General features: G+C 39.4%; 1 protein-coding gene across 2 annotated transcripts; it reads left to right on the forward strand.

The window, feature by feature from the left end:
* The first annotated feature begins 518 nt into the window (after positions 1-518).
* On the forward strand, positions 519-23,316 carry HSPH1 (heat shock protein family H (Hsp110) member 1). 2 transcript variants are annotated; one of them, XM_082045568.1, is made up of 18 exons: positions 519-819; positions 1,610-1,667; positions 4,556-4,696; positions 6,268-6,390; positions 7,575-7,674; positions 10,730-10,863; positions 11,353-11,597; positions 12,526-12,754; positions 13,667-13,773; positions 15,100-15,233; positions 17,387-17,592; positions 18,392-18,523; positions 19,284-19,421; positions 19,611-19,736; positions 20,236-20,343; positions 20,437-20,556; positions 21,791-21,952; positions 22,453-23,316. In XM_082045568.1, exons 1-18 carry the CDS (start codon positions 713-715, stop codon positions 22,651-22,653), a joined length of 2,571 nt encoding a protein of 856 aa, XP_081901694.1. In that variant the 5' UTR covers positions 519-712; the 3' UTR covers positions 22,654-23,316. The 2 variants fall into 2 exon arrangements, with proteins under 2 accessions (XP_081901694.1, XP_081901695.1); XM_082045569.1 differs by lacking the exon at positions 18,392-18,523.
* The last annotated feature ends 202 nt before the right edge of the window (positions 23,317-23,518 follow it).

Here is a 23,518-nt window from a genome sequence, read left to right on the forward strand (position 1 = left end):
AGGCGCGCACCGCCATTTGTAGCGCTTCAGCGGCGCTCCGGCGCTCGGTCACCCCCCAGCCCCCATCTCGTCAGAGAGCAACAGCAGAGCTCTCCGCACAGCCTCCGCTCTCGGGCGGGGAGAAAGCCCTATGGCCACCGCAGCAGCCACCAACGGAGCACAGGGGAGGCTGCGAGCGAAAGAGCCGGGAAAGGAAGGCGACGGGAGCACGGGAACGTGCGGAGGAAGCAATGCCAGAACTCGCTCCCGGCCGCGCGGAGAAGCCGTTTAACCGCTACCAAAAGCCGGGCGCGAGACACCGCCCACGCGCGCTTCCCGCCCCCGCCACCTTCCCCGTGCGGCCCCGCCCCTGCCCCGCCGGCTCTGACACCGGCCGGCGCATCCCGCCCCCGCCTCTTCCCTTGGCGGAGGCGGCGGCGTCCCCGGTCGCCATGAGAACCGCTTACGTCACCGGGCCTCGGCGCTGCTGATTGGCAGGAATTGTTCGAGAACGCCGCCGAAGGCGGAAGCGGAAGCCGCACGTGGAGCCGGTGAGTGGTTGCCGCAGTTTCTGGAAACTTCGTCTCATTGTCATATTTAAAGCGGCGGCGCCGGCTTCTCTCTCCTCCCTCCCGCCTGCGCACGGGGCCGCCGCGCGCAGCACCGGGGCCGGCGGCCGCAGCGCCGGGAGCGAGCCGGGGCAGGGCGGGGGCCTCCCCCAGGCGGTGGGGCCATGGCCGTGGTGGGCTTTGACCTGGGCTTCCAGAGCTGCTACATCGCCGTGGCGCGGGCCGGCGGCATCGAGACCGTCGCCAACGAGTTCAGCGACCGGTGCACGCCGTGAGTGAGGAGTGCGGGGGGCGCGGCGGGTCCTGGTTAGCGGCCGGCGGAGGGTCCGGGCTGGAAGGCGCTGGAAGCGGGTGGGTGAAGGGGATGTCGGCTGCGTGGTCCCCGGCACTCGCCGCCTTCTGACGGGCCCCCGAGAGGCTGCGGGGCGGCCCGGGGCGGGCTGGGGTCAGGCGCTTGGCGGCGGAGAGGCTGCGCCGGTCGGCGCTCCGCTCTGTGGATCCCCCGAGCCGGGGCCGGAGCGTGTCCGGCGGCACCGACCTGCACGTGTGGCCGGCCTGTGGTGGGGGTTTCTCGGCTGCGCGTCTGGCTGGGAGAGCCGGCCGCTGCCTGGTGAATCCCCGACGGGGCAGCCTGGCTTAAATGGGACACCCCGGGTTAAATGGGACACCCCCCCGCGCCTTTGTGCTCGGGTGGGCTCTTAGAACTGTTCTGGAGCAGTAGTCTGTAGTCAGATACAGAAAGCCTTGGGCTCAAAGCAGGAGTTCGTTGTAAAGTTACGAGCAGCCGAACACTGACGGGTAGGATGTAGTCTGGATGTGAGCTCTTAATTGTGATCATCGTGTTTAACTGTTTGGATAAGCCGTTGTGAAAAGTCCTGGATTCGAGCCAAGACGTTAAAATGGATAAGAGTCTTATTGTAGTGTTTTACAGCAAGTTGGAAGAACGGCATTTCAACAGAAAGACTTTGGTGTTTTACTCGCAGTTGCAGAAAATGTTTCTGTGACAGTCCTCAGTCACGGTTGTTTGTAGCACTGAGTTAATTAGCCTGTTGTTCTTTCAGATCGGTGGTTTCGTTTGGATCAAAAAACAGAGCTATTGGTGTCTCGGCTAAAAACCAGGTAGGTCGTTTCCTGGCATTTGTGAATTGGCCAGTGCAAAGTGTTCAAGTACCAGTGAGTGTGAAAAGAGCTGTAGTTAAACCCAAAAAACTTAATTTTCCTTGTTACACCTTTTATTTTAGAAATGCTGCACTATTCTGCCATGCTTCCTTCAGAGAAATGCAGTATGTTGTGGTTTTGTTAGAATGCTACTGCTCTCTTTCATTAATGGTAATGTTTTCCAGTTGAACATGTTCCTTTTCTGACAAGTTAAGGTCATTGGGGGATTTTTTTTCATAGTGCTTGTATGTAGGATTTTCCTTACACTTGAAGGAAAGCACTTTAAATGCTGTGTATAGTTTCTTAAAATGAGATGCAAAGGAAGAGTCTTGGCTCAAATTCTTAAAGCTATTTAGATAGCTCAATACCTTTGGTTTCACTGAAAAGTTGTATGCCTGTGATTTTGAAGGTATAAGTTCTTACTTTGTTGGGGTTTTTTAATAGAGATGCTCTGAAAGATTGAATGTTTTCTTCCTTAAAGTAGTATTTTTCAATTTAAAAGGAGAGCTTAATTCTGACAAATCTTAGAATAACTAGATGTAACAGCTAAATAAATCCTCAGGTATGGTATCGTATTGTGGATTGTTACATAACTGCTGCTGGAGGAGACCGGGCATGGGGCCTCCATGTAGTAAAAGGGCTGCAGAAGGTTTCCATGGAGAGAGCACTAAAGGAGACTTTTATGCCAGTGTCATAGCTCTTAATTTTGGACAGCCAAGGAAATATGTTAGATTATATGTTCATAAGCACATACACGCTTTCAGATGCAGCTTAAGTGATTAAGGTGGTTACAGATACAGGTGGAGTGATTAAGTAAATACATATTTTTGTGGGTTTTTTTTCTTATGTTTGGTTTTAGCATTGCTTTTGTTTATTTGACTGCTTCCATTATTGTGAGTTGGAAAGTAGTGTGATTCATCAGTGTATTGAAATGTATTGATACTGAAAACAGCAAGTGACCTGAATCCTGTGTACTTGCTTGCTGCCAGTGGTCCAGTTTGGCTGACCACCTGAGATGTGAATCATGTTGCTTTTGTAAATGAAGTAGTTTCTTGACATGGACAACTAGAGTTATATTTTTCAGTGTCCTAGGGTGTGGTAGCTACTTAAATCAAGGAGTAGAACTTTCATTTGAATGACTTTATTATTTTAAAAACAAACGAACCCCTCCTCCACCCCCCAAATCATCCTATAGTGACTTCAGCAATGTGATTGTGAGTGTGAGAGAGCTCATCTCTTTAACACTTAAGGAGCTGCTGTTGGAGCAGATTTACAGAGAATTTGTTTCCTTTAGGTAGGTGTTATAGCATTGGAGATGAGAGCAGTATGTTAATTAACAGACCATAAATTTCAGCTTTCTTGATTGTGACTAAGCAGGAAGATATTAAAACATGCTACAGACCTAATGGCATACAATTACTCTAAAAATATCTTAAGATTGTTTTCTTAGAAAAGGCTCTTAGGTTAATTCTAAATTAGGCTGTAAAAGCTATCAGTGTGCTTCTCTGCCTACTGCGTGGTAATAATTTTTGCTTCTATGTTCTTCTGCATTAGAGCTGTGAATTACGTAGCCTTCAAATACTCTGAAGCTGGACACAGGAACCTAAATACTCTATTGCATTAAAGTACTGGAATTGTTCCTGGCATGATTTTTGACCTGAACTAACACATACTGAGCGCTGTTTGGCAATTAGAATAAACCAAGGATGATTCCTAGTAGGGAACTTGGGTGTGACATCTTTCTCTCCACGCACACAGCTTTCTGAAAGTTACTGCTTAATAGTATGGGTATGGCCTGCTGCTTTGTCAGGGATCTTTTCTGTTGGAGAACTGTCATAGTTGCATAGTTTTCTAAGATAAGATGTAGCTCAAATTGTTCAATTCCATTATGGAAAATTTTGCATGCAATAAGAAACTGGTGCTTTCCTTTGAGGGTAGTGAATGCTAGACATCTTCCTCAGTATGCTTGTCATCTGAGTTATTATATTATGCAATCTGTTGGTGCCTGTTTAGATCTGTTCTGGAGAGAACACCACACTTCTATGGTTTCTCTCCAAGAGAACAGGATTCATTCTACTTCAAGATACTTTCAGTATCTCTTCTAGGCCAGTCTAGTTGTATAATTTTCATTCTCCATTGGATTCCTGATAAAGAAATGCTTTCTCTAGGTCAGTTGGTTCTGTGGGGAGCTTGCACTGTAGTTTAGCATGTACTTTAGGCTGACATTGTTACCAAAAACAGAGCATCATGTTTCCTGCTGTTGTCTACGGACTGTACCCTTCTTTGGTCTAGTGCCAGAGTTTGAGTGGCTGCTAGGTAAACATGAACAGGGAAATTACATCGTTTAAAAGTAGTTCAGGGGGAAAAAAATGCTGGGTATTGAAATGCATGGGGAGACTTGTCAGCTTGAAACTTAATAACTGCAAAACTAGTTGTTTGCAGATAATGTAATGGGGTTTGAAGTGAACAGCTGGAGGTGAGCTGGCTGGAATTGAAGTGCCAGTTCGCAAGCATTGCAACTGCTTGTGAAGCTGGCTCCTGTCTTTTATTGTTTGACTTGTGCCTAAATTAGGTGTGTAAAGTAGCAGGCCCTACAGATCCTGTTATTGCTCACCTGTTTACTTCAAGGTTTTAGAGATACTTGTATAATCCTTATAATGCTTAGTGGTCTGTGACTCATACAGTCTTCTGCAGTAACGAGGTGATACAAAGGTGTTACAGAAACAGATGTGACAAGTGAGTGAGGAGTTGTTTTAGAACTTGACTGATGCTTGGGAGCATACAGAGCAGCACTGAACATTACAGGTTGATTAAGAGTGGATTTCTAAATATCCTGTATTTCTTCACAGCAAATTACTCATGCCCACAACACGGTATCTAACTTCAAGAGATTCCATGGCCGTGCATTTAATGATCCTTTTGTTCAGAAGGAAAAAGAAAAGTTGAGCTATGATTTGGTTCCTATGAAGAACGGTGGAGTTGGAGTAAAGGTAAATTTGCAGTGTATCTTTTAGGGGTTCATAGCTAAATTTGAAAGTTTACATTTCAGCACCTCGTCATGAAAATATGGGTTTAATTTGATTATTTTAAAGGTTTCCATTAACTTTTCTGTTAAAGAAGAGCCCTTCTATGAACAGACAGCTTCATCTTTAAATAGTGGATGTTAACTATCAAATTAAGGTTCATTTGTGAGTAATTGCTGAAATGTGAGCTTCCCTGTTGGCAAATTGCACATCCAGCTCAAACATTGCTGCAGAAAAGCTGCTAAGATAATTATGAGGTCATATGGTTTTCCTTCAAAGCATTAACCTTTCTGTCACTCTTGTGTGGAATGCTTTGCAGCAGCCTAATTACGTGATTACAAATTCCTTATAAAGTAGTGGCAACTCTTCTTTAGAATAATTGCTATAAATGGATGACGTGTTTATCCGTTACTTGCTACAGATGTGCAAACTTATTTTGAGCCACTTTGCAGGCTGACTCTTCCTTACATATCAAGGAATTTTCTGATACAATGTCAGCTTTTCCTAGAATAGGTGCAGTTAATAACATTGTATTCATTTCCAGAAGTATATGAAAATACTGATAATGAAGCCTTGCTGGCATAAAAGATCCTGCTGCTTCACTAATGAAGACTCTAGCTTGGTTTAGTTTGTTACTCTTGAACCTTGAACTAATGTCTCAAAACTTCAGTATAGATCAGGCCTAGGTAATGAATAGGTTACAGAAGAGATTGTACACTAGAAAGAATTCTGTCTGGAAAAGTAGTCAAGCTTTACAAAAGAGGGGATGCTTTTTCTTATGCTGTTTGTGACTTGTGAGGTTAATGGATAAATTCAGACAGAAATTAAAGTTTTCTTTTAATTGCGTGGTCTTTTACTATATGAGAAGGTCTAGTATTGGGAGAACAGTGCTACTTGGTATTTCTTCTTCGTTCTCAGACAGTTTGGAGAGCAAATGAGTATTTTTTTTTCTACTTAACTGTTGCTAAAAAGTTTTGAGAATTGATTCAGTAAGTAACATTTCTTGGTAAGGGAGCAACAAATAAACTGTTTGCTGAGCTTCATCTTAGCCTTGCAGTTGTTTTATGTGCATAGGTGAACTGTCATTGCACAGTTCTTCCTTTCAGAGAGTCTTCGTGTATTTGAGCAGAAGCATAAAAATGTCAGCAAATAGTCTGCAAGTCATTCTGGACTTCTTTGTAATCGGCAGCAGTTTGGAAATTGATGGGTGTGTTTAGCTTTTTTTTTCATAATGCTGTGTGAGCATGTCTAGCTTTAGTCACATTTTAGACTTGTGTCACTTTTTAAATCACTTTCTAGCCATTTCCTTCCTCTATAGAGTTAATATGGTTCTTGATGTTTTAAGGCTGTGAAAATGGAATTATTGCTTCTGTAGGCACTCAACTGGGAAATGAAATTGTAAAGTGAAGTACCATAATGAAATAATTAAGCATGTCATGATTGACAGAGTATTAGTTAGCAGTGTATCAGAAAACATTTAAAGTAATTTTTCCTCCATTTGAAAGAATGGAATTATTCTACCTGTTTCTTCTGTCCAGGTCATGTACATGGATGAAGAGCATATCTTCAGTGTGGAACAGATTTCAGCGATGTTACTGACTAAATTAAAGGAGACTGCAGAAAGTAACCTGAAAAAGCCAGTAACAGACTGTGTTATTTCTGTAAGTAATTGTAACGCACAGGAACATGATGTCTTTTAACTTCAGTTATTGAGGGCATTTTGTTTCTATTCATGTAGAGTGAAAAAGAACATGGCAGAAGCACTTACAAAGGGATTAATCTTAACTAGCTTTAGAGCTTTTGACTTAAAGAAATCCCAGGGCTGCTTCCGTATTCCAGACCCTGACCCACTTTGTGAACTTGTTTTCTTGGTGATATCTGAACTTTCAGACCCAGAGTATTTCTGGGATCCAGGAATGTACCCTTCTGCTGCAGCTTGTTTCTATGACTAAGCACACTAATTACTCATTAAAGACACCTTTGTTTATCAAAGTTTGCCCTCTGGCAGCTGAAAATCTTAGTTTCTGTCTTATGTTCATACTCTCAGTAAGTTAAATTTTTTTTCCAACTTGTGACTGCACAAAAAATGACCTCGGATGAAGAACAGTCATTCCATTGCAAAGCATGAGTATAAAATAACATCTGCCGCTGTGTTCTCAATGACTCTTGGAACAATTCTGTCTCATGTTGCATCCAGGAAAATTTAGTTCTGTTATTATTAAAGTTTGTTCTTCAGTTGATACCTGGGAAGTTAGTGTCTTCTAATGGTGTAGTTTTTGTCCCTGAGGGTCAGAGGTCATCATCTAACACCAGTGCTAGAGATCTGTAGCAAATTTTCAACAAAATATTCCTTCAGAATCTCTTACCACTTCTTGCCAGAAGTCATTTTGGCCAAAACATTCTCTTTATTCATTATCTCTTAGTTCTTTATATCTCTCACATCTGTAATATTATGTTACTTTTTCCCCCGTTCACTTTCTTGGGCAGGAATACATCCACAAGTTCTGACTAAAGGTTATTCCATCTCTGGCTCTGTAATATCCAGTTTTGTATTTTGCACTAGTAATTAATATTCCTAGCATTTGTATACAAATAAACTAATTTGTTTCTTGCTAGTGTGTCCTCATGTAAACTAGCTGCTCATTTAATTCCATCTCAGCTTGATTCAGTAGAATATATGAAGTCCCTATTCAGTACAGTAGCTGCATATTAAAAGACTTGCAGTGAGCAAGTGTATTCCTTGAAGAGGAGAAATAGATGCAATTTTAAAATGAAGACTTTCAAATAAACAGCGTGATGTCACATTTTCTGAAAATAACTTCCCATTCTTGCCTGTGTTCTTTAGGTGCCATCATTTTTCACAGATGCTGAAAGGAGGTCTGTTCTGGATGCAGCTCAGATTGTTGGATTAAATTGTCTTAGATTAATGAATGACATGACAGCAGGTAAGTGGGGTAAAATAGCAGTTTCTGCAAATGAAAGATGTGATAGTGCATTTAGTTACTCTAAGAAACAGGGCTGACTTGAAAATCAGACATGAGACTTCAGCATCTGAAAACTTGTTGCTCTTCTCTTGATTTACAGTCTTTCATTTTAATGTCTTTTGTGTGAAAGGGTAGAAGAGATGAAGCTTTAGTGATAGTTGTCTACCTGAGTACTTATTTAGGAGTTGCCACATGTGCCTGGACTACTTGCCTATTTAGTTTGCTGTCCAGAGGAAGTAAAGTTTTTCCATAAGGAAGAAACCTTATGATGCACAGTTACAGGCTTCAGGCACTCATAAAGGAAAATCTTTGATTAAATGTCAATGCTTATTGATTTCCAAGGCTTTTGTCAGTATAATTGTGGTTTTGAAATAAACACACAAAAAAGGCAATCCCGTTTGCTAACCTGTTCAGAACTCTAAAAACACATTGGCAGAACCAAGAATTTATCTGGTCTTTCTTGAAACAAGCATTCTTACCCTGTCTTCCTGCATTTTTCTGTTTGCATTTGCTGATAGAGCCTTTGTTCTGTGGTTTTAAGTAGCATAATAACTAGTGTTGGTTTCCTAGGGGAAGGCCTAGGAAGTTGGAAGTAGAGGTCTGTACCAGAAGACAATTACTTTTCTGCTCCCACTGCCCACAGTAGTTAGATAAGTAGGGAAGAGTTAACTTTAGAAGAATGTTCTATGCAAGCATTTTTGGTGTACACCAGCTGGATTCATACTTTTGCATTTTCTATTTTATTTATTTTAAGGAGTAATCTTAAATATGCATTGATGGAGTGGTATCTTAAAGTATTTTTCCAGAATTGTTTTCAGATGAGTGTCTACATGGTAATGTGTAGGATTTCTAGTAAATGTATTGGTTTCATCAGTATTACAATCTTTACATTGAATACTATGTATTTGCACCTACTGAAGAGCAAATCTGACTGCATCATTGCAAAATCCATAGATGCATGTTTCTGTCACCTAGCTTTAGCTTAATTCTCTGCAAAGAGTGCTTCAGAGAACATGTGATAGTGTGAATTCTTGAACTGACTGTGTACCCCATGGTAGGTACAATTTGTCTGTTTTCTTTGGAGTTAACAGGGCTTAAACACCTCTAGGGTGACTGTGGAGAGAGGAGGAAGAAGGACAAACATCTGACCATCTCTTTTTAACTTTCAAATTCAATTTTCAGAATGTTTATGAAGAAAATTTATATCCATAAAGAAAAAAGTTAGTTTAGCACTCAAAAGTGCATTTTCCAACCTTAGCAGTCAAAAGAGTACCTTTCCAACCCCTTTCTGTACTGAAGCAGGAGTAAATACTTCACACCCAATTCAGAAATGACCTCTCATGATGGGGTGATGTGATATAAGGCAACTAAAAGCATTATCACTTCCTTTTTGTTTATTTGTCAGAACACATCAACCCAGTCTTTGCCCATGCAACAGCCCTGAGAGCTTTTCAGGACTTTTTAGCAAGGATCTTTAGAAGCTTTGCCATTGGAATGAACAGCCCTCAGAAAAGCAGAAAGTTCTTTCATCCCCTTAGCAGCACCAATAGCCTTTCATTACTGTGTAGCACACAGTGTTTCAAGTTTTCTTTTCATTACCTTGCAAAGTGAATGGGTAGTATTGAAGTTTTTCTAATATTTTCAATGTAAGAAACTTTTATTATATCTTTAGGAAGGGGTCCTGAGATACAGTGGGGCAGAAAAGAAAAATAGTTTGGTTTTTTTTTTTAACGAGAGGCAAATTCTGCTGCGATTTATCAAGATTTGTTCATAAATTTATTTTTAGCTTGGAAACAAGGCCAACATATTCAGTCTGCTCAAAAATACAAATGTCATGTGAAAGAACACTCTAATACACGATTTAAGTCAAATCTAGATCTTGAGGATATAACAGATATGTTTTGTGAAACAGATATTCTATTTTAAATTATACCTCTTAATGACTGCTAGTGGGAGGGATTGAGTGTTGGTATTGGGTTTTTATAGACCCCAAAGAATCCATGCAGATGAGAATGAGTGCACCAGCTGCAGGTGAACTTCATTAGACACCGGAACCCATAAATCTCAGCTCTCTGATCAGTGGGAAACTTGACTGTCCTTGTTCCAGATGGTCTGGAGCTACTGCTTTTGATATGAGAGAGGGAGCTGATGTCCCTTGCTCCTCAAGTGAGAGAATGTCAGTGTGACTGTAAAACATTTCTCTTCAGAGCATGTATTCCCAGTCTTCCTTACCACCTTCTCTAATGCTCTTTCCTGACAATCTGTCTGGTAGCCTGGCTGTTATCTTCATTTTGGGATTTTTTTCATCATATGCAAATGTACATTCTTGCACGTTCTATCTCGTGCCAAAATCTCAGCCTTCCCTACACAACCATGTAGCCAAGACTCTCTAGGGTTTTATTTATGTTCAATTACTGCATCAGCCTCCTGCTAGCTTTGACACTGCTATCCATCCAGAATTGCTGCTGCTGCAAAACCGTGTTCTGTCCTTTGACTTCATTATCCTGTGTTTACATGCCACACTGGCTTCTGTTTTACACTTTTGATGGATTTCATAAACTCTCTGTATAGTATGGGTTTATTCCCTTTTGCAACCTCTGCAGACCATTTATGTGAATTTTGGACACAACCTTTGTGTCTTGGAGATACCCCTTGAAAATATGAAACTGAGTTTAGGTTTTGTTGTAAAGATGCTCTGTGTTATTGATAACTATGCAAAGAAAACAAAAAAAGAGTTGTTAATAAACAGAACAAAGCAGGAAACCCCAAACAGGGTTGTTGCTACTTAGTTTTGCATGCTTGCACATTTAAAGAGCATATACATGACTGAGGAAGGATGATTTGCCATTCAAATCCTGCAACATATATTCCATGTAGGTAAGACCTTGCATAGGTGTGTGTCTGGATTTGTTTTGCTGCACTTGATCCTGTAGCTTAATATTCACAGGGATGTGATGACATGCAATTGGAGACTACCTAGAGACCGCATTGATAATATCTGATACTTTTTTTACAGTGGCTCTGAATTACGGAATTTATAAACAAGACCTTCCAGCTCCTGAAGAGAAGCCACGGATAGTTGTGTTTGTTGATATGGGACATTCTGCATTTCAAGTATCAGCCTGTGCATTCAACAAGAGTAAACTTAAGGTAGTAAGATTAAATGAAAATAAAAGGGCTTCTGAGACATTATGGTCAAATAGCCTGTAAACTTTCCTTGTTTTGAAAATTCTGAAATTATTTAATGCATGGGAAGAGGCAACAAGTCAAAAGGTGAAGATTTTTCAGTGTCCTTCATTTCATTAGGATGGTTTCAAATAGAGGTTGTGTAAATTCCTTGCAGTCCACCAATGTAAGATATACAACTGCTATAATTTAAAATATTTTATCTAAATGTGTGTGTATTAAAATTTTGAATGTTTAGGATTGTCACCTAGTTATTTAGTCTTACTTCCACTGTTAAAAATGAAGAGCAATTCTTGGCTGATATGGTTAATTAAAGTACTTAATTCTGTGCATTAAGATAGGCCAAGTTGTCCCCAGCCTTTTTGAAGCGAAGGCTGGCTGATGTGGGAAGACTGCTATTCCATTTGATTTTTACTGAGGGTAAGACTGAGTAATTGTGTTCTTTCAAACCAGGTACTTGGCACAGCATTTGACCCTTTCCTAGGCGGAAGAAACTTTGATGGAAAGCTAGTAGATTACTTTTGTGCAGAAATAAAGGCAAAGTACAAACTGGATCCAAAAACGAAAGTTCGAGCTCTTCTTCGTCTGTATCAGGAATGTGAGAAGCTGAAGAAACTAATGAGTTCAAATAGCACAGACATTCCCCTAAATATTGAGTGTTTCATGAATGATACTGATGTATCTGGAAAAATGAACAGGTGAGTTCTCTGCAAGACAGGCAGTTGCCTTGGTGGTCATATTTCTTAAAACAAGTATTTCTTTCAATGTTTGCAAGAAACTTTCTGTGCTAAAATTAAGCACAAGTGCTGAATAGCTATGGCATTTTTATGATGCTAGAATAACTAAGGCTGTGAAATGTAATATTCAGCTAACTGAGCAATGTTTCAGTGTAATAATCATGCATAAGAAGCTTGGATTCTTTATGGAGAATGATACATTCTTAAAACCATGGGTTGATGTGTGCAAACCAGACCCACGGGGGTTGGCTGCATATTTAGGCCTCCTGCATATTTTAGGTAACCTAAATCCCATACTGCTCTCAAGATAGCAACAACTGAAACTTCGTCCCTTTTTTCTGTTCTTATTGTAACTGTGGATATTGGCAGAGAAATAAGAGGACAGAAATGGTGCTTATGGGAGATGACTTGATTATGCCCTGAGTGTAAATGAAGTTCTGTGTGTGTGTGTTTCTCTCTCTCGCACACATGCACAACCACAACTTAATTGTAGTCACTGTTAGTCCTGTAACTACTGCCAAGAGAGGAGTGTGCGTTTGTGGTTTTTTTTTGCTTCCCTCCAGTATTTAGGCAATAGTTTTTCATTGCAAAGGAAGTATCAGTGTTTTCTTATGTGTAACCTATGCTGAGAGGCACATATGTAGCACTTGCTCAAACAATACCTTTATCTTACAAAACTACATTGATAGCAGCGTAGGAAAATCTGTAAGCAACTGTTCATCTTCTGCCTTGTGTATGGTTGTCACTTCAGCCTGTTCACATGGGTTTAGCTTTAAGTGTCTTTGCGGTGTAGTTAACAGACCCGGTCAGCATCAGTTTGGAAGCAAGAATACCAAGAAATCTTAGGGGTTGGACAGGCCTTCATTGGTTAATTAATTTCTTTCCTTAGGTCACAATTTGAAGAACTGTGTGCTGACTTGCTACAAAGGATAGAAGTGCCTCTGCTTTCACTAATGGAACAAACACAACTGAAAGTGGAAGATGTCACTGCTGTAGAGATTGTAGGAGGAGCAACCCGCATTCCTGCTGTTAAAGAGAGGATTGCTAAATTCTTTGGCAAAGATATCAGTACAACACTGAATGCGGATGAAGCCATAGCTAGGGGCTGTGCTCTGCAGGTATGGTACTGGCAACACTTGTTAAATTTAAAATGTTCCTTGAGAACGCTTTTGTGAAGAATTAGCCAAGCAGTTATGAGAAATGGCAGAAGTGGTAAATTTTAAAGCACACAAGGGAACATACATGTTTACTGGGTCTTTTTATGGACTTGGGCTGTTTAAAAAGTCCAGAGTGTTCCTCTGCAGTGCAGTACTTTACTCAAAAGTGCTGATGCTGTGTGTATTATGTAAGCAGTCCACTCTTATCTATTGAAGAACAAGATCTAGATGTCTTTAATGAGAAAAATTTAAGTTCCTGTGAAACTGAGGGAAGAGATTTTTAATCAACCAAGTGTATGAGAAGTTATCTGTGAAAAGCCCAAAACACTGCAGGTTTGCATTTTCTGGTATCCAACTTTCCATCAGTGTGAAACATACTTCTTTTGCATCTTCCCCATTTTTACAGTTTCCAACTAGTGAGCTATTTTTTACAAGCAAACCACTGCCTTCTTCCTTTTCTCCTTATTATCTTATTTCACCCCTTCTTCTTTGACTTGTTTCTTTACCTCATCTCATTAATTGCTTTCTATCATTAGCAATCAGTTGTCTCCAGGGAAAGAAGCAGGATCTGTGAGATAAACACTGCTGCTTTTATGACCAAGTAACACAGAACTCCCAATTATTTACAGTCCTGGTATTCATTTAGACTGTTACCCTTTTTTACAAGCTATGGTAAGAAAAAGGCCAAAAGTCCTGCTAACCTAAAGGGTATAAACACTTCTGCATGAGATTTCTTTGTTCATATCATATTCTACTGAAATCAAGCAACTTACCAAAGCAAACACAGTTCTTTTTCTTGTTTGAAGATGTTTAGCTGTTCTGTATGGGTAGAGCAGAGCAGTTAACCAACTTTGTGTGTCTGGTTTTGTTTAGTGTGCAATTCTTTCTCCGGCTTTTAAAGTGAGAGAGTTCTCTGTGACAGATGCTACACCTTTTGCAATATCTCTGTTGTGGAACACAGAAGCAGAGGACACTGAAGGGTAGGTACCTCTCACTACAGTTCAGTGAAACTATATTTGCCTTCATAATTCAAGGATGATGATCTTGGTTGCATTTAAATTAGGAACTTGACATTCTGGTGCAGAAAACCCATAGGCCGTGTACCAGAGATAGTTGACAATGGAGATTGTGTAGAGGCACGTGTTGAAATTTTAACCATAACTCCTCATACGTTAAAAAAAAAAAAAAAGATGGAAAAAAAAATGTGATTGAATGAGCTACCAACCAGTATCTTGTCTTGCATTGCCTTTGTCTGCTTGTCAGGTTTTGGGATACAAAATGAACTAGAACAGCTGTTGGATCCTAATCCCACTTCCCTTGCTGGATTCTTTTTACTCAAGATGTTCCTAACACCTTTCTGGATTCTTGTAGGAACATTATGCACTATGTAAATATTGTTAGCTTGCGTGGATGATACTTTTCTGGCTGGAAACAGAAACAAGGATTTAACTCTTAAAATTTTCAAGATAAGACACTGTAATTGCAATAAATTTAAGATTTGGACCTCTGCTTTTAGCTATTGCTATGCCTGTAGGAAATGCAATTGCTGTCTAGGATGTAAAGAGTTCTGAGTTAACTTTTTGAGAAGTTTGGAGTTCTACAGGGACCTTTCTCGTATTTGTAGTTCAGCCTTTTCTTTTTTGACTGTCTTCTGTGGAGATGCAGAACATAATTGTTCTGTCAGATCCTTCTGAGAGAAACCTGTTGGTTCACATTCTGGGTGGCACTCTTATTTTCTCCCATTTAGATTTTCAGATGAGATCCTTCAATTATTAGCAGACAGAACTCACTTGGAAATTAGAGTCAGACTGGCATAATAGCAGACAGACCCTAGAGGAAGAACATAAAATAAAGCTGGTTGTCTTTGTCATATCAAAAAATGAATAGTAATTTGGTGTCAGAGTTCTCAACTAAGCCACAGAAAGTAAATGAGGAAGGAGTTGATGGCTATAATTAGCCTTTTGAGACTAATGGATGAAGGGCGCGAATTATGATTTACATTATGCTGTTCTAAGCTCAGAGTGATGTCTTTGCAGGAAACAAATTTTGGAGGTCTGCTGATAGTCTGTCACTGAATTGCCACCTACATCTAAACTTATTTGCTTGTGGAATAGGACAATTTCCCATTATAGTACACAACAGTAATATTTTTTTCCGTACAGTAGTGAAGTATCCTTCTTGGAATTGCTCAGAAGGGTAAAGGTGTCACAACATGATGATGTTTCTTGGAAAAGTTCCGATCTTCGATCAAAGTTTTTCAGCTCAAATACTCTACTAAAAGTGGTAATTTTTTCTCTTAATTATAGGGTTCATGAGGTGTTCAGCAGAAATCACCCAGCACCTTTCTCCAAGGTTCTTACATTCTATAGGAAAGGTCCATTTGAGTTAGAAGCTTTTTATTCTGATGCCAATGGAGTCCCATATCCTGAGTCAAAAATTGGTAAGTAGTAGTCCTAGAAATGGTGTTGCCTCACATCATTTGGTCTTAAATCAGTTCTGTAACTGTGTTACAGTATGGTTATATTGCATATTTAGTGTTTTGTGTCTGGAGGGCTGGGTTTTTGAACTCTCCCGTTACATAGGTGACTGAATTTGGATAGTTTCTTTTTCTGGCTTCTAAAGTTGCTTCCATCCGATGAAGAAGAAATAAGGGGAAACTATAGCTGAATACCCAGGACTAGAATAGAGTTATCGCTGCAAAAGATAACTTTTTAGCTTTTAAAATCTTTTTTTTTTCTGCTTATCACTAAAGCAAGCTAATAATACTTGAAAAATACGTCCTGCATATAAACACACCTTGAGTGACTAGTTGTTTTTTCCTGTACTCTCTGGATTTGACATAATGCTGGATAAGTTTTAATCAAGGCAACCTGAAATAGTGGCAGCTACAGAACTACGCTATTGATTTAAATTTGCTAGGTAACATTCATAAGCAGCTCTTTCATCCTTTTCAACAAGTTACAACATTGACAGTGTTGACACTTAAAAAGAACTTAGTGTGGTTAGTTAGAAGAAGATTGTGATGGTAAAGATGGGCCAATTAATTACTCTTAGTTCTAAGCATATAATTAACTGGTGTATGTTTATCTTAATATTACATGCAAAGCTATTAGTAGTTGTGAAGTAATTGCTTGGTTTTGTTAGAAAGCTCAACTTTCTTTTTTTTTCAGAGTGGTAAAGAAATGACAAATCTTGGTTAAGTATTGGACCACACACCTCTCCTGTTGGTTAACAATGCACTTAAAATACACTATCAACAGAACTGTAGTGTTAAAGATAAGCTTTATAAATGTTCTTAAAATGAGTGGGAGAATATGTGGGGCAAAATCACCTCCATTGATTTACCAGTATTTCAGCTAGTACCTAATGCACTACAAAATTACCAAAACCTATTATTCTAAATGAAAACATCCGTTATTTTCTCTACTTCAAAACAAATTGTGGTTCTTACATAGAGTCACAAAGTTTAAATACCATGTGTCTTAGAAACCAGCATAATATTTTGTAGATACAGAACGAGCAGGCTGCCTTTCAGGTTAACTCTTACCATAAAGACTGATAGTGTGATCTGTTACTGTTCAATTTATATGGTGTTAACAAACAAGAAGGTGTTTAAATGCTGTTCTGCAAACTGTTAAGAATTGAACTGAAAATCAGACTGTTTTCAGCTCACCAATTAACTCTGCTCAGGACAGAATTGTTAAAAGTCCTAATAGGTGCGGCAATGGTTCTGGTAAGACTACAAAAAGAAAGGACAAGTCCCAACTCCAGTATTAGTGGATTTAGGAGCGAGGAGGATTACATTCTGTAGCCTGTAAAGTAAACAGGTAAAAGCCTGTGGTTTAGATCTACTGAGGAGGGAATGGTGTGTGTGAGCATGTGTACATCCAGTCTGTGATGAAATCAGTGTACTTGTACTTTGCAGCTATATGAGCATAGTAATCTCCAGGTCACTGTTTTGGTGATATACAAATAACCATGTAGTAGGCAGGAAAAATATGTCTGCTCTTACTGTCAAGAAGATCTGATTCTTCATATACTATTAACTAGTTGTCCGTCTGTTTCTTAGTTTCACAAAGCTTGTTTCAAGTATTATAGGAGTTACTAATACAAAACAATTATGTTCTGCCCTAGAGTAAAAGGCAGTAGCAGGCTTACATAGATATTAGAAGCTGAAAAGGACACTTATAGAAATACTGTTTCTGTGTTGGGCAATAACTTGTATTAAGACATACCACTTAACTTTGGCATTAGTCCAAATACTTGTGTGATTTTTTTTTTTTTTTTTTTCACCCACTAATAGCAGCACAAGTAAGGGGGAGTGAACTTCTTGTATTTACTGTATATTACTAGTGGCAGGTGAACCTACCTGAGATGAGAATAAATGTTCTCCCTTTTGTAAGGGAAAGTTGGCTGAAAAGCAGCATACTCTTTGTTTTTTGTAGCATTCACTTTGGGCACCATGAGATGAGCACAGAAGCTTCATCAAATATTTAGAAAATGTATCCCCTATGAAAGAGGGAGGTGTTTTCCTGGTTCTGAAATATTATCTATTTAATTCCACTGTGTGAATATTAATTCTTTTGTGTTTAGGTAGGTATGTTATCCAGAATGTGGCAGCCCAGAAAGATGGAGAGAAGTCTAAAGTCAAAGTGAAAGTCCGTGTCAATACTCATGGCATTTTCAGTGTGTCCACTGCATCCATGGTAGAACCAGTTAAAAGTGACGAGACTGAAGATGTCAGTGTTGAGACTGAAGTGGAATCTCAGGACCAGAGGCCTATTGAAAACTCAAGTGATGTAAGTTGACTTTTCTTGTGTGTGGATGCCCTTACTGATGAAAGTGTGTTCTGCTGTTACATATTCTGGAAGAAAAATAGCTGCTTCTAAGGAAGCAAAATTAGGTTAATTTCAAGATGTGTGTAGCTGTCAGGAAATGTCTTTAAGAACAGGAGAAAATTAGTACTATTGTGGAAGTGTGTGGACTTCAAAATCAATTGTTGGGAAAAGTTCCAAATGGCAGCAGGTGGGTTGTGTGAGGGTGGAGTTGTGTGCAGCTGCCATTGTTGTCCAGGTGTTCCAAATAGGAAAACTTGGTTTGGATTATTAGTCATCTGTGCTCTTCGTGAAAAGCATTTGTGTGTAATCCGTTGCATTAGTAAAATTTATAAACTTTTTGTGGAGTGGAAAGCTGGAAGGGGAATCCCTACCATTGAATGGGAGCAGAACAATGGGGAATAGTGCAGCATTGTTATGGTGGACTTGATGTTTTCATAGTTTTCTGAGGGGGGAAAAAAAAGCTTAAAAGCTATGACTCAAATTAAGAGCCACTTTTTGTAAGAGAAAGTGGTAGTGCGCACACACACATATGAGTATTATGCTGCAAGCCTGGCACTGGTAGCATTTTTACTAAATCCTTTTGAACTTGCACCTAGTGTGTATCTCCATTAGTTAAAGCATGTGTGTTTCTGCGTGTGCACAGAATGCTTTGTAGGGCACTTTGTACAGTACGTGCGTCAGAAGTGAAGTGCCCTATAACTTTTATTAAATACAAGTGCACATGCCTTCTACATCCTTTGTGCCTGGGCTTTCATTTCAGAAAAATATCCAGCAAGAGAACAGTGAGGCTGGAACACAGTCCCAGGTACAAACTGATGGTCAGCAAACGTCACAGTCTCCCCCTTCATCAGAACCTCCCTCTGAAGAAAACAAAATCCCAGATGTCAAGAAAGTGAGTGACCCTTTAACTCTGTTGAAAATGTTATGCTCTATAATGGTGACATTTAAAATGGTAACATATTCCAGGAAAAATTAAGGAACTTGGTGCTTGGAATCTTTTTCACTTTGATACCTTTTCTATTGTGAGAAATAACATGTAGATCTCATGATGATTTCTGTAAAGAGTCTGCAACAGAATTCCTGCAAGAAGTCTCTCTCTACCACTTCCCTGTCTTTATGCTGTATTGTACAGCATAATTTGTTTATGTTGCAAACATAACATCTTTTGTTCAAGAGCTGTTAGAGGCCAAGTTTATTAGGCCTGCTCAGAGAAGCTGGGATCAGGAATTCATAAACCTAAGAGGAAATATATATCTATCTGAAAAACATATGCCTGCATGATACTGCTGGTAGTTTACTCTTTCATTTGTATAAGATGAAAAATGTTTTGGGTTAAGATCTTGACATTGCACTTCACTGATGATGCTGACAAAGCTACAGATGGGCACTTCTGGAGAACCTGCAAATACACCATATACCTGAGAAAAGTCCTTCCTGTAGCTCAGTAATTGCCCGTGAAATAGAGTGTAAGCACACTAGGATAGCAAGTGTAATCCCTGAAGGGAAAGTGCCTCACAAGTGTATTTTGAAGAATCTGAAAAAGACACAGAAAATCTCTGCTTGTTCCTCCTGTGAATGTTTCTTTCATCATAGTTCTACTTCATCAGAAGGAAGTCAGGAAAATAATATTATTTTTCTTCTCTCCAACTTAGACAAATGAGAAGAAAAGTGATCAGCCCCCAGAAGCTAAAAAACCCAAGATAAAAGTGAAGAATGTGGAACTCCCTATTGAAGCTAACTTGGTTTGGCAGTTAGGAAAAGATCTCCTCAATATGTATATTGAAACAGAGGTGAGTTAGAGTGTGGTTTAGGCTGCTTTCTTAATTGCAGTTATTAACCATTTGTTTGGTTTTAAAGGCAACCTCTGATCTTTGACCGTAACCCTGGAATGTGGACTGTGTTTTACAGGAGCTGTGCTTTGTAGAATGTGTTTGAACATAAGTATTTTTTAAATTAAAATATTTTCTGTGGTTATGCAGGGAAAGATGATTATGCAGGACAAACTGGAGAAAGAAAGAAATGATGCAAAGAATGCAGTGGAGGAATATGTGTATGAGTTCAGAGACAAGTTGTCAGGACCATATGAAAAGTTTGTTTGTGAAAAGGTAGGTAATGGTTTCTGGAACTTCTCTGAAAATACTGATATCAATTATTCTGTATTCCTTTGTCAGGTTTTCTTGCAGCCATCCTGGAAATAGCTGAGAATTGTGACTTATTTGAATGATGGCTTGGACTGGTATAGAATTAGGTTCAGGCTTAGCAAATAGTTTGTATCCCTGAAAATAAATTTTGTTACAAATGGAGTAAAGTTTTGATTTCAAATAGAGTCAGTAAATAGGAGAAGCTGTGTTGGTGCACCCCAGGCATTAGCCTATTCAAGGCCAAAAGGCTATAAGGGGTGATGTTGTAGATGTGTGTGTTTCCAGGTTCAGAAGCTGCTGTGGTTTCATTGATTTGATTAGGCAAAAGCTGCAGTAAATATGCAATTTTTATTTAGGAAGCTAAGAATTAATGGTATTTACCAATGTCCTGTTACTGCAAGACAAACACAGTCAATTGGTGCATATTTTGATGTTTGACATGTTGAATTATATCAATACATAGGATCTGCAAGGATTCTCTGCACTTCTGACAGAAACAGAAGGCTGGCTGTATGAAGAGGGTGAGGATGAAGCTAAGCAGGTGTATGTAGACAAATTGGAGGATTTAAAGGTAGGTTTGTCAGTATGCTCAAATTGCAAAATTTCCAAATGACACAAAGCCTTGTTAATGAATCAAATAACACATAGGAATTGCTTTTTCTAGAAACTAGGTACTCCAATTCAAATGCGCTATCAAGAAGCAGAAGAACGACCAAAGCTGTTAGAAGAACTGGGACACAGGCTCCAGTATTATGCTACAATAGCTGGGGAATTCAGGAATAAAGTAAGTGGCCTCAAAGTACCTTTACCACATAGTGTTTCACTGAGGCTCACCAGCTGTCAGAGGCCTCAAATTCACTTTCAGATGAGCTGCATGTTATATAGGTCACAAATTTAACACCACAAATGTTTCCCAGTGCTCAATATTGCCTAGTGTGTTATATCTTCAGATACTTGATACTTCTGGGGGTTTGCACGCCAAAAAGTACATTTTTATAAAGAACGATGGTTAGACTGTGGTCTAATTCTTGACCTTTTAAATGGTAATCTCTAAAAGTATGTTCTTCTTCCAGTCCTTTGGCAACAAGAACTGTGCCATGGTGAGAAGCATTAGTGTAAAAGCTACTCAGGATAAACATCTAGGGGTTTTTATTCTGTATCAGCGTTTGTGTTTTTTTTGTGGGTGTTTTTTTGGTTGGGGGTGTGGGAGGGGTTGGTTGGTTGTGGTTTGTTTTGGTTTGGTTTTTGTTGTTTGTGGGGTTCTTTGCCATTGATATTTGAAGATTACTTTGATATGCATCTCTGCCTTCTGCAAATTTAATCCTTGGGTTTCAACTTAATGAGTTTTCATAGGTCAGCTCACAACACTAAAGCTAGTTCAGTCTGAGATTGAAGTTTGCATCAGAAACAATTATGTCCTCACAGCTATAGATTATAAATTTATCATTAAGTCCTTCAGTATTATTACAGTGTCTTGGAATAACTAGCATAATTGAAAATGGTACATCTGAGATGTGAATCTATATTTACAATTCTTAACTAAAATCATAGGTTGTGTTGCTGGGTAGGTCCTTCTCCTGCTATCAGTTAATTGCGTAACTGCGGCACTATAGCGGATGCTCCTATAGTTTAACAACTGATCCTTCCCATTTCTGTGTACATGGCATGGCGCTGTCTAAACTACTTTGGGCCCATGTAAGACTCTCCTGAAGGGAGGGGATGGGTTGTTTTTTTTTTATCAACCCTGTTAATAATGTTTTATTATATTGCATGACCTGTTTGTGAAGCTTCTGTTTCTTCTGTGAACTAAGTTTCTTGTTTGATTATTGGGCAAAGGAAGCTTTATTTTGACATATTTCTTGTCTCTTGCTATAAAAGATCCGGCTTGTTGCCAACTTCTATTTATTTTGAAAGTCAGTAAAGATAGTAAGTTGTAAATAATCAGGATACTCTTGTTGACATAACTTGACAGTAAACTTTACATAATTAACTAATAGAAAATGCTTGTATTTGGGCAGGATGAGAAATACATCCACATCGATGAAATGGAAATGATGAAAGTAGAGAAGTGTGTTGGTGAAGTGGTGGAGTGGATGAATAATGCTGTGAGTGCACAGGCTAAGAAGAGCTTAGATCAAGATCCAGCTGTGCATTCAAGTGAAATTAAGGCAAAGCTACAGGTAAGCACCATAAGAAACTAATTTTAGAGGCTGGTGCTAAAGCTAGACTGGTAGCTGTCCATTTCTCTCTCCTTCAGTTTCATCTTGCTGCTCCAGTGTTCTTAAAGGGTGGTTAGGAAGTCTGGACAGAAGGAGAATCAGTAGAAAGCAGAGGAGCTGTACTATAGTATATGTAATTCTGTGGAGCTTACCGACATTTTGTCTTTCAGTCACCTTAAAAATTTGGGTTGTTTTTCAATGTTACTGGTAGACACAGAATAGTCTTGAAAAACACCTATATGAGATCCAAAATACTGAGTTGAAGAACTTTGCCACAGAACTTCAGAAACTAAACCAGTTAATGTGTTTCAGGATACGATGAGTAGTTGTCAGTCTGGACTGGGGAAACAAATACAGAAGCAAGTTTCAAACCATCTTCTGGGCATGGGACTCTTCACACTAATGAAGCTGATAGGTCCTTAATGTATATATTCTGACCACATCTTTTCCCTTTCTTTTAGGAGTTAATCAATGTCTGTGAGCCTGTTGTGACACAACCAAAACCAAAAGTTGACTCTCCTAAGGAAGAAAACCCACTACATGAACGGGCTGATTATAAAACTGAAGACATGGGAGAAGATGACAAAAGTTCTGAAATGCCTCAACAAAATGGCGAATGTCATCCAAGTGATCAAAACACCATTAGCATGGACTTGGACTAAACCACTGCATTTGCAGCAAGTTATTTCATCCCATGACAGAAGATATTTTTGTGTCGTATGTGGCGGAGGGTGGGAATGCATTGTTTTGGGAGCTATTTATATTTTTTTCTTAAAACTTGTCTGGGATATGTTGTGTTATGGGAGGAAGAATAGTAATAGTGTTGGTCTTGACTATCCTAAAAGGAAAATTGCCTTGGTAACTTTCAGATTCCTGTGGAATTGTGAGTTCATACTAAGCTTCTGTGCAGTATGTTAACCTTTTGCATCACTAAAGATGAGAAGAAGCCTTTGATCTGAAATATACTGCTCCTTCAAAAGATTGTAATCAAAACCTTCGTAGGCATTTGTAGATGCCAAGGTAGTTTTCTTTTGTCTGGACATCTAATTGGGTACGTCAATAAAAAGCCGGTGTCTGTCCCGTTCATAAGGACTTTCCAGAAGAAACCCTTCTCTTCTAAGGTTTTTGATTATTGCAGTCCAAAGTGCTTATCAGATAATAAGATGGTGAAATGTGTTAGTAGCATGCAGAAACGCTTACGTTTCATCTCTTGCTAAACAATACATTTTTCATGTGGGGTACATAAAATGAAGGAAATGCTAATTCTGTTAGTGTTATTGTGAAGCTTTTTAATGAGCTTTAAAATAAAGTTCACTTTACTGATATCTCCTGACTTGTTGGGTTTAACTGTTTTCAGTATTTCTGGTGTTGCCTTTTTCATGGTTTGTGACAGGCTGTTGCTTTGTGTTCCTGTGCGAAGAGTTGTAAAAAGGCTTAAAACTCGAACACTTAAAACAGTTGTGCAGTGAGTTGAAAGTAACCAAGCGGCTTAACAAGTTTATGCTTCTTTCTTTCCTTTACCCTGAG

This window comes from Streptopelia decaocto, assembly GCF_964273445.1.
Source record: "Streptopelia decaocto genome assembly, chromosome: 1".
NCBI classification, from domain to species: Eukaryota; Metazoa; Chordata; class Aves; order Columbiformes; family Columbidae; genus Streptopelia; species Streptopelia decaocto.

Bases quoted from the DNA above. Each gene is read 5' to 3' on its own strand.
- HSPH1 (XM_082045568.1), top strand. From the start codon at position 713: ATGGCCGTGGTGGGCTTTGACCTGGGCTTCCAGAGCTGCTACATCGCC. The intron at 820-1,609 runs GTGAGTGAGGAG...TTGTTCTTTCAG, and splicing joins TTCAGCGACCGGTGCACGCC to ATCGGTGGTTTCGTTTGGAT. The intron at 20,344-20,436 runs GTAGGTTTGTCA...TGCTTTTTCTAG, and splicing joins ACAAATTGGAGGATTTAAAG to AAACTAGGTACTCCAATTCA.